Raw genomic sequence first — 11,072 nt, 5'->3', positions numbered from 1 at the left:
CGCAGTGATTACTGTACATGGGAGCAGTGTAGTATTGCAGATTGTCCAGCAGAGGGCGCAGTGATTACTGTACATGGGAGCAGTGTAGTAATGCTGATTAGACAGCAGAGGGCGCAGTCAATACTATGCAGGGGAGCAGTGTAGTATTGCAGATTGTCCAGCAGAGGGCGCAGTGATTACTGTACAGGGGATCAGTGTAGTAATGCTGATTAGACAGCAGAGGGCGCAGTGAATATCGCTTATTGTACAGTGATTCTCTGGACGGCTCCCTCTGGTGGTCAGTAGAAAAGCTGCAGAGAATTCGGTGACTTGTTTAGATCGTCTGTTGCTATGGAGACCCCCTCCTGGGTATACATACACACACGCGGTATATTCGGGACGGAGGTTGTTTCTCGGTGGCTGAGCTGATATTTTGCTGCTTTCTGCTGACTTCTCCCACTGTTCGTACTGGTGAATGGCGGCAGTGTTGTCACCGTGACTGCAGGTAGGAGCTGGGTGTAATTGTACCAAACCTTGAGCTGTGAGAACTAAGAGCTTATTAGAGGTTTTTACTAGTGAGGAGCGAATATACTCGGTACTCGAGATTTCCTGAGCACGCTCGGGTGGTCTCCGAGTATTTGTAAGTACTCAGAGATTTAGTTTTTCTTGCCGCAGCTGAATGATTTACATCTGATAGCCATCATAAGTACATGTGGGGGTTGTCTGGTTGCTAGGGAATCCCCACATGTACTTATGCTGGCTAACAGATGTAAATCATTCAGCTGCGGCAAGAAAAACGAAATCTCGAGTACTTACAAATACTCGGAGACCACCCGAGCGTGCTCAGGAAATCTCGAGTACCGAGTATATTCGCTCATCACTAGTTTTAAGGACGTTTCTATTCACTGACAGCAAACAGAGGTCGTAAATGGTTACAGAAAGCTTCATTAACCATTAGGTGATCTGGTGACCGGTTTATGGGGTCCATCTCACGGCCGTCGCTGGGGGTCCAGCCATAGAGTATATGACATTTATACATTTGGTGGGGTCCCCGATCCCCCATTGTGCCCGGAGTCGCAGAGACCTCGTGCAATTCCTTCTCCAGAATGACTGACAGCGAGGGGCCGCGCAGCCGGAGATGGTGGGAGCAGGGACCTGGCACCCCGACTCTTGTGATTCATCCTCCGTAATCGCTGCTGTGCACAGGGTTCTGATAGCGACACATGGACCCCGCAGCGTATACAGTATATATGTTTCTCTCTCTCTGAGGAGCCAGTGGATCCGTCACCGTCGCCCTCCGTGATGTCGTCCATGTCTCTAGAACGCTCCGTTGTGTCGCGAGAGACCACAGCGACAGGATCCAGTGAGTAGTGACGTCTCGGGGCACCAAGCTCCTCATTAATTGCTCGCGTTATTCCCCTCCTCCTTGGTTGTCTGTCAGGGGTGTGGTGGAAGGTGGGAGTCGTAGTACCTGAGTGGTGCAGGAGGACCCCCTCATCCCCCTGTCTTTGTCCGCAGGAGGGGTCCGCACAGGATCCCACCGCTCTGTCCCGAGGTCCACACTGAGCTCGGCCAAGTCCTGGGCGGATGCAAAGTCTATTGTGTCAGGTACCGTGGGCTGCGGTTGGGGTGACGTGTAGTGAAGCATTTCTGCCATCCACATGACACAATTGTCTTCTCCGCAGCTCAAGGGGAAAAGAAGAAGAAAAAGAATGAAGCCAACCCGTTCCGGATCCCGGCCGACGTGGACGTCTTCCAGATCAGGGATCAAGAGAGACAGAAAAAGCAAATGGTGCGGAGATGAGGATACCGGGCGAAACTTGTGCCACCACATAACTACCACATACCGGGAAGAGAACGGGGACGGTGTCACCGCACCCAGATGTGCCTGAATAAGGGGCACGTAACCACACAATGTTCCCTGCCCCGAGGACCATGTGGGGGCACTGAGCTGCCTGGTTCCTGCAGGACTCCTCCATGATGGGTTACATATTCACCGCTGGTCCCACTGATTTCACCACCATCTATTCCCCTCCCCTCCAGCGTGTTCCCCCCGATCCCTCATTATCAGTTCCCCCTCAGTTCTCCAGTATATGTTCCCCCTGATCCCTCATTATCGGTTCCCCCTCGGTTCTCCAGCGTCTGTTCCCCCATTGTCTGTTCCTCCAGTTGTCCCCCCAATCTGCCGCCATATTTATTCCACAGCTCTGTCTTCATTTCTTTTCAGGAGAAGGAACGGAACAAACAATTGAAGATTCACCAGAAGACAACGCACAACACCCGGATGACCGCGGAGATGGGGCGGCTGAGGAAAGAGATCGAGGATGAGGAGATGGAAGAGATGGGAGTCGCAGGGGACAGGGCTCTGGCCCGGCATGAAAACCCTTCCTGGAAACTTGCAGTGACAAGAGGTGATCGGGGGTGCACAGCGGGAGTGTAACCGGAGCCCCTCCATACTAGGCGGAGTGGTCTTGTCACAGTGATTGGACGCTCCATCTTCTGGAGGCGCCACCATTTCGGCTTACGTGGCTCATGTGATGATACCAGTGTCCACACTGGATTCTCCAGTAGCCGCGAGGACGGTCCGCACCGTATAATCGCAGCCATATAATATACGATATTCTCCTCCAGACAGAAACATCCAGCGGGAGAGTCTGAACGACTACATAGACAAGAAAAGGGAAATGTTCCGCCTGGAGGTAAGAGGCGATGCGTCACTGATTGTGGGGGCTGTGTGCACATTACATAGGACAGTCGATCAGGGAGAGTCCTGGAAAAGGGAGAGACTTCCCAGAAGAGCAGGCGGCACAGAGGCCTCCTTGTAAGCAGCGCTCACTGAACGTTTCCTATGGGAGGCGCCAGAGGCAGCGTCCATACACACATTCATAGGGCCGGTCAGGACTTTCACCCGCTGCTCGGTCTCACAAGTACCAGGTGCTGAAGAATAAAGGGGCGAGATCCATCAAATGGGGCGAGGCCTAATCCGTATTAATTCCTGCACTGATTCGTTTCCTCTCAGTACGGCCTCCAAGTGAAAAGAGATGAGATCCAAAAGCTGGAGACCATGGCCGCTGCCGAGGAGCAGAAGCTGGAGAAAGCCGAGCAGTTCCTGGAGCAGGACGCCATCAGATTCGACGAGTTCCTGAAAGAAAATGACAGGAATTCTGTGGAGGCCATGAAACAGTAAGGACGAGCGGAGGCGGCTGTAGTTATCCAACAGGGAGTCAGATTGCAGACCAGGGTATTAGTGGGTCCGTCTCTCAGATTTCCATATTTACATCTAGGGCTGATAAGGAAACAAAGCTGAAACTGGAGAAAACAGCCGAGATCAAGAGTCAGACGGCGCAAATGATGAACATTAAAAGGTATCCATGGACCGTACGGGTGGAGACCCCCGTCATATAGACGATACAGCCTCTACTGAATTTCTATATTGTTTCCTCCCTAGTGACATCGCAAAGTCAGAGGAGATCCTGCGGGAATATCTCATGTACAAGGAGTTTCTCTTCAGATTGTCTCCAAAGGAATGGCAGGAGCAAGTCCTGAAGAAGAAGGAGCAGGAGAGAAAATTACATATGCCTCCCCTCAGCCGCGAGACGGAGAAAAGAGGCTCCGTGGTTCACAAGGTGTCTACATCCCCCGTCACAGGGAAAAGTAAGTGCAGGTAGAGAGGAGCTAGATGAGTGACTGTGATAGAAGCCTAAATCTGCACATGAGGAATTATTCTGATTATTCAAGTTAGTGCAATCCAGAGAACTGATCCAGCATAAGAGAAGTCTGGAGACATGAGTGGGAGGTTCGGATAATGGAGGATGTCAAGTCTTAGATTGTTGCCAGACCCAACAGCACAAGTATGGTGGTAGACAGAGATGAGAAGGAGACGTCGGGCGGTGCAGTACTGTATAGAGGATGGATAGGGTGGTATACAAACGTGGAGATGTAGGGCGGTGCAGCACTGTGGAGAGGCTGGGTAGGGTGGCAGACAGATTAGGTGGAGATGTAGGGCGGTGTGGCAATGTGGAGAGGATGAGTACGGTGGTGGAAAGAGATGATGTACGAGATGTGGGGTGGTCTATCACTGTAGAAAGGACAGGTAGGGTGGTAGACTGAGCTGTAGGGCAGTGCAGCACTGTAGCTGTTAAACTGTAAAGCGCTGCGGAATATGTTGGCGCTATATAATGTTAGCGCTATATAAAAATAAAGATTATATAAATAAATATTATTATTATAGCGATGAGATGTAGGGTGGTGCAGCACTGTGGATAGGACGAATAGGGTGGTAGACAGCGATGAGGAGGGGATGTGGGGCAATGCAGCACTGTGGAGAGTACGGGTAGGGTGGTAGACCGATGAGATGTAGGGCGGTGCAGCATTGAGGACAGGTAGGTGGTAGATAGAGATGAGATGTAGGGCGGTGCAGCACTGTGGAGAGGATGGGTAGGGTGGTATGCAGAGATGAGATGTAGGGCGGTGCAGCACTGTGGAGAGGATGGGTAGGGTGGTAGACAGAGATGAGATGTAGGGCGGTGCAGCACTGTGGAGAGGACGGAGAGGGTGGCGTATAGTGATGAGATGTAGGGTGGTGCAGCACTGTGGAGAGGCTGGGTAGGGTGGTAGACAGATTAGGTGGAGATGTGAGGCGGTGTGGTAATGTAGAGAGGATGAGTACAGTGGTGGAAAGAGATGATGTACGAGATGTGGGGTGGTCTATCACTGGAAAGGTAGGGTGGTAGACTGAGCTGTAGGGCAGTGCAGCAGTGTGGAGAGGATGGGTAGGGTGGTGTACAGCGATGAGATGTAGGGTGGCGTAGCACTGTGGAGAAGATGGGTAGGGTGGTATACAAAGATGTGGAGATGTAGGGTGGTGCAGTACTGTGGAGAGGATGGGTAGGGTGATGCAGCACTGTGGAGAGGACGGGTAGGGTGGTATACAATGATTTGGAGATGTAGGGCGGTACAGCACTGTGGAGAGGATGGGAAGGGTGGTATGCAGAGATGAGATGTAAGGCGGTGCAGCACTGTGGAGAGAACAGATAGGGTGGTAGACAGAGATTAGGTAGAGATGTAGGGCGGTGTGACAATGTGGAGATGATGAGTACGGTGGTGGAAAGAGATGATGCACGAGATGTGGAGTGGTCTATCACTGTGGAAAGGACAGGTAGGGTGGTAGACTGAGCTGTAGGGTAGTGCAGCACTGGAGAGGATGGGTAGGGTGGTAGAGAGATGAAGAGATGCAGGGTAGTGCAGAATTGTGGAGAGGACAGATAAGTTGGTAGATAGCGATGAGATGTAGGGTGGTGCAGCACTGACGAGAGGATGGGTAGGGTGGTAGACAGATGAGATGTAGGGCGGTGCAGCACTGAGGAGAGGATGGGTAGGGTGGTAGACAGATGAGATGTAGGGTAGTGCAGAATTGTGGAGAGGATGGGTAGGTTGGTAGATAGCGATGAGATGTAGGGTGGTGCAGCACTGACGAGAGGATGGGTAGGGTGGTAGACAGATGAGGAGATGTAGGGCGGTGCAGCACTGAGGAGAGGACGGGTAGGGTGGTGGACAGATGAGATGTAGGTTGGTTCAGCACTGTGGAAAAGACACGTAGGGCGATGCAGCAGGGGGAGAGGGTTGTAGACGAGAGTGGGCTTGCTTCCCGGGAGTTATGGGGATACCACACACGGAAATGGAAAGATCAGATTTATTTGAGCTGCTAGAGAATGGAAACACGAGAATCTCTGTTCACGGTCGATTCAGTTGCAGATGGAGACGTGTTTTGTAGTAGTGGGGTGGGAGGTGATAATATGAGAAGTGTATAATGGGGTATCATCAGGTCACATGATGCCAAAAGCCAAGTCTGCTGCTAGATTGCCCATCCGGGCTGTGTAGAATAGAGGAGCCAAATCCCAGGATCCCCATTTATCTACAGTTGCCAGTCAGTGGCTGCGGCGATGAATGTGTGCAGATGTGATGCAGCGTCTTTATGGCCGACTTTCTATACTGGGTCAGCATAGTAATGTTCCTCCTCTTATCCAGAATCAGAGTCTCGATCGTCTGGACCGCTGGTGAGCCGTGACTCCACTCGGGACACCCGGCACCCGTCTAGATCCAGCCTGAAAACCATGGCCTCTAAAAAAGTGTGAGTAGTATCCTCTATGCTTCACCCACTGGAGGAAGCCCCAATACCTTCATAGTGGGGAGGGTGGTAATCCCTGCTGGCATTTGACATTTTATCCCCTTTGGGTTGTTCCAGGAGCAGTGTAACAGTCCAGGAAGACGACAACAGTTCTGAAATGTTGGTGTCCTCCGATAGTGAAGAGGTAAGAAAAATCTTGTACAAAAACCATGTAGTAGAATTGTCTAAGTTTTACTTTAGGGAGATAATCACCGAAAACTTTTTAGGGTCTCTATGAACTTTTAAAACCACCAAGCTTAAAGAGGACCTATGACCAGGTCAAAATTGGCTCATTTGTGCTCTTATTTTTGCTTCCAAATATTCAATTTTTTTGCAATCCGCCATATAGTTCCAGAGATAGGGAACTTCTTTAGTGCGAATTGTTATGGTTTATACGAAGAGGGCGTGGCACACAAGGTAATAATGCAGAATAGCCTAAAGACACGCCCCCGAGGATCCTGTGGCCCATGCCCCCAAGGATCTTGTTGCCCGTGCCCCCCAAGGATCTTGTGGGCCACGTTCCCTTGAACAGCACATTCAAATTATAATAAATAAGGCCCATACATCTGGAACCGTATGGCTGTGAGTAACAAATAAAAACGAGGGGGGAGCACTCAGGAAAGCCACGGGAATAAGATAAAAAACTGACCACTGGTAACAGATGATCAGCAATATATAGTTTCCTAACTCTGTATTATGGGCGTTAAAGGTGTTGTCCATGACTTCACAATTGATGATCTATTTGTAGGAGACAGATTGCTGGGGATGTCGAGTGTTGGTCACTCAACAATCAACTGAAAACTGATCACTAGTGATGAGCGCAAGTCCTTGAGTTTGCCGCGGGTGCTCGGGTGTGCACCAAGTATCGCTGGTGCTCGAGTGACATGTTCGACTCCCCATGCCTGCGTGTTTCGCAGCTGCTAGGCGATCCCTGCATGTTTTGTGGCTGTCTTAACAGCTGCAAAACATGTGGCCTCTGGGACTTGAACATGTCACTCGAGGACCCGCAATACTCAGTGCGTACCCGAGCTCCCTCGGCAAACTCAAGTAACGAGCACTTGCGCTCATCACTAATCACCAACTTTAATAACTACTGGCGAGGGTAGTAAGAGGGGTTATTACCAGCCCCTCTAGTGTTGGGCTCATAGTTTGGTGTCCAGGGGGTTAATCACTCACCCCACCATGGCTGTATTTGGTGATGAGGAAGAAGGATGCTGATGACGGATCTTTCTCCAGGAGCCAGAGTTGTACTTTACTGATCCACAACAACTTCTAGACATCTTCTCAGAAATGGAGGAACGGAACCTATCGCTGATCCAGAACTCGCAGGAAACAGAGGAGGCATTGGAGGAGATCAAGCACACCATCACCATGACAGAGAAGAAAATGTAAGAACAGAAATGACTCCTGTGTTGTGTATTTGGCTCAAGCCCGCTGCCCTCTAGCCAAACCAATGTGTAGTTAAAGGCAGAAGGGGGTCGCTGCAGGATCAATTAGAACTAAACATTATTTCCTTCAATTTTTTTTGTTGTAGGGAGCATGAGACCGAACAGCTGAAGGCTCAGATCACTAATTTGCAGGCAGCGATTGTGCGGGAGGAGGAGCGGGCGATAGATCTGGAAATGAAGTGTCGGGTATTTGCCTTTGGACAGTACAGTTTTGAAGAACAGGTAACACTGATCGTAGAGAAAAATACAAGAGAAATTCATCTCACCCCTGAAGATCCTTTGTATGCTTGTCACAGAATCCGAGCACGGATCAATGTCAGACAGAGACGCTGATCCGTGCTCGGATTCTGTGGCAAACACTGAACGTAGACAGTGACTGCACCAGCAGAATAGTGAGTGCAGCTCTGGGGTATAATACAGGATGTAACTCAGTCAGTAATGTAATGTATCTATGACCTCAAAATGACATTGGTCAGAATTTAAAAAATTGGCCTGGTCAGGAAGGTGAAAACGGGCTTCGGGGTGAAGGGATTAAGCGTGTTCCTTCTTCACAATCCCATTTTCTATTAATGTTTCTTACAAAATGTTTTCCTGGGACATTGTGGCGACAGTGATAGTATCGCTATTTTCACTTTGCAGGAGATTATGTTAACATCTCTCACCAAGAAAGTGGGGGAGGTGTACCAGGCCTGCATAAAGGAAAACCGAGCAAATCTCAACGCCTTGCAGATGTTAACCATGATGGAGCAGCAGGTGGAGGAGCTCTTAGACAACATAGAAGCCATCCCACAAGAAAGGCTGGAGATCGCTGAAAAGGCAAAGGAGAAGGAGCGGCGGCTGAGGTGCGGAAGTCTCGGTGCTTGGGTTACTGTGCTCTTTCATTATGTTCGTTTGCACATAAGGAAGCATGTGTGCTAGAAGATTAGATTCCATATTCCTTATTCACAGGTTGAGAGATGAGAAAATTAAACAGCAGAAGCTGCACCAGGAGGAAAGACTGCGCCGCGCCTTAGAAAGAGCACAAGCCGACCCCAAGAAAACCGTAAGGGAACATATGTACTGCAAGGACAAAGTTCATTAACACAATCTGTCCAAGGTTTCAAAGCAAAACACCACCAAAATGTCAGATATAAACACAACCACAGACCATTAACCCTGGAAAGGAGGTCTAGTTACACAGTTTAAAGGGAACCTGTCAGCTGAATTTGGCGGGTTCTTTTTTGGGTCATATGGGCGGTGTTTTCGGGTCTTTTAAAAAACCCTTTTTTTTTCCCGCTGGCCGCACGCTAATAGCAAAATTGACTTGCCGTTGATTCGCTTTCCTCCCTAGTTAACGTGTGCACAAAGCAATCTTGCCTTGCGTACGCGCAGTTTGCTTTGCCCTACTGCGGGCAAAGCCGAAAACCATTAGTGCACATGCGCCGGCGCACTATGTCCTGGAAGTATTTTGCTTTGTTTCGGGACATAGTGCGCTGGCACATGCGCACGAATGGTTTTCGGCTTTGCCCGCAGTTGGGCAAAGCATACTGCGCGTGCGCAAGGCAAGATTGCTTTGCGCACGCGTTAACTAGGGAGGAAAGCGAATCAACGGCAAGTCAATTTCGCGGCCAGCGGGAAAAAAGGGGTTAATAAAAGACCCGAAAACACCGCCCATATGACCCAAAAAAGGACCCACCAAATTCAGGTGACAGGTTCCCTTTAAAAAAAATTGTGAATGTTTAACCCCTTACCGGCATCGGACGTACTATACCGTCCGATGCCGGCTCCCCTGCTTTGATGCAGGGCTCCGCGGTGAGCCCGCACCAAAGCCGGGACATGTCAGCTGTTTTGAACAGCTGACATGTGCCCGTAATAGGCGCGGGCAGAATCGCGATCTGCCCGCACCTATTAACTAGTTAAATGCCGCTGTCAAACGCAGACAGCGGCATTTAACTACCGCTTCCGGCCGGGCGGCCGGAAATGACGTCATCGCCGACCCCCGTCACATGTCCGGGGGTCGGCGATGCGTCTCCATTGTAGCCATAGAGGTCCTTGAGACCTCTATGGTTACTGATTGCCCGTCGCTGTGAGCGCCACCCTGTGGTCGGCGCTCACAGCACACGTGCAATTCTGCTACATAGCAGCGATCAGCAGATCGCTGCTATGTAGCAGAGCCGATCGGCTTGTGCCTGCTTCTAGCCTCTCATGGAGGCTATTGAAGCATGGCAAAAGTTAAAAAAAAAAGTTTAAAAAAATGTGAAAAAAATAAAAAAAACATAAAAGTTTAAATCACCCCCCTTTCGCCCCAATCAAAATAAATCAATAAAAAAAATATCAAATCTACGCATATTTGGTATCGCCGCGCTCAGAATTGCCCGATCTATCAAATAAAAAAAAGTATTAACCTGATCGCTAAACAGCGTAGCGGGAAAAAAACTCGAAACGCCAGAATTACGTTTTTTTGGTCGCCGCGACATTGCATTAAAATGCAATAACGGGCGATCAAAAGAACGTATCTGCACCGAAATGCTATCATTAAAAACGTCATCTCGGCACGCAAAAAATAAGCCCTCAACCGACCCCAGATCACGAAAAATGGAGACGCTACGAGTATCGGAAAATGGCGCAATTTTTTTTTTTTTTTTTTTAGCAAAGTTTGGAATTTTTTTTCACCACTTAGATAAAAAATAACCTAGTCATGTTTGGTGTCTATGAACTCGTAATGACCTGGAGAATCATAATGGCAAATCATTTTTAGCATTTAGTGAACCTAGCAAAAAAGCCAAACAAAAAACCAATGTGGGATTGCACTTTTTTTGCAATTTCACCGCACTTGGAATTTTTTTCCCGTTTTCTAGTACACGACATGCTAAAACCAATGATGTCGTTCAAAAGTACAACTCGTCCCGCAAAAAATAAGCCCTCACATGGCCAAATTGACGGAAAAATAAAAAAGTTATGGCTCTGGGAAGGAGGGGAGCGAAAAACGAACACGGAAAAACGAAAAATCCCCTGGTCATGAAGGGGTTAATGAAGAGTATATATTAAATATTGTGAATGTTAATGAAGCGTATATACTAAAAATTAGACCAACAATTCAAGCAAGAAATCAATAAGTAATGTCTTACAATAGACAAAATATCTAGGCATAAATTGGATTAGCATGCAGCGCGAAGGCAGAATAATGACAATAGGGCCGTATGAGACCTAAGTTACCCAGGACATATTCTTCATTACTACTAAAATATTAGTATGTCCTGGGTAACTTAGTCTCATAAGTCCCTGTTGTCATTATACTGCCTTCGGGATAACAGTAGATCCATATGAGACTCGGTTATTATATTGCCTCCGTGACAAATGCCCATCTAATTTATGCGTAGATATTTTGTCTATTGTAACACGCTACTTATTGTTTTCTTACTTGAATTGTTGGTCTAATTCTTAATATACAAGCTTCATTAAAAATTCAATTTTTTTTTTTAAACTGTGCAACTAGACCT

At 48.6% G+C, this 11,072-nt stretch overlaps 1 protein-coding gene across 2 annotated transcripts in view; it reads left to right on the top strand.

The window, feature by feature from the left end:
- Positions 1-323: 323 nt before the first annotated feature.
- CFAP100 (cilia and flagella associated protein 100) overlaps positions 324-11,072 on the top strand; it is a 12,188-nt gene continuing 1,439 nt past the window's right edge. The window contains exons 1-15 of one of the 2 annotated variants that reach the window (XM_069736264.1): positions 324-484; positions 1,252-1,342; positions 1,498-1,587; positions 1,665-1,771; positions 2,207-2,390; positions 2,611-2,678; positions 2,999-3,162; positions 3,264-3,344; positions 3,428-3,633; positions 6,007-6,109; positions 6,224-6,290; positions 7,382-7,533; positions 7,680-7,815; positions 8,233-8,435; positions 8,542-8,635. In XM_069736264.1, coding sequence (XP_069592365.1) covers positions 1,282-1,342; positions 1,498-1,587; positions 1,665-1,771; positions 2,207-2,390; positions 2,611-2,678; positions 2,999-3,162; positions 3,264-3,344; positions 3,428-3,633; positions 6,007-6,109; positions 6,224-6,290; positions 7,382-7,533; positions 7,680-7,815; positions 8,233-8,435; positions 8,542-8,635 — 1,716 coding nt within the window. In that variant the 5' untranslated portion in view covers positions 324-484; positions 1,252-1,281. The remainder of the gene's footprint in view (positions 485-1,251; positions 1,343-1,497; positions 1,588-1,664; positions 1,772-2,206; positions 2,391-2,610; positions 2,679-2,998; positions 3,163-3,263; positions 3,345-3,427; positions 3,634-6,006; positions 6,110-6,223; positions 6,291-7,381; positions 7,534-7,679; positions 7,816-8,232; positions 8,436-8,541; positions 8,636-11,072) is intronic. The other variant, XM_069736265.1, reaches the window with a different exon arrangement.

This window comes from Ranitomeya imitator, chromosome 8 (assembly GCF_032444005.1).
Source record: "Ranitomeya imitator isolate aRanImi1 chromosome 8, aRanImi1.pri, whole genome shotgun sequence".
NCBI classification, from domain to species: Eukaryota; Metazoa; Chordata; class Amphibia; order Anura; family Dendrobatidae; genus Ranitomeya; species Ranitomeya imitator.
The sequence above is the reverse complement of the archived record's forward strand: the minus strand, read 5'-3'. Positions and strand labels throughout refer to the sequence as shown.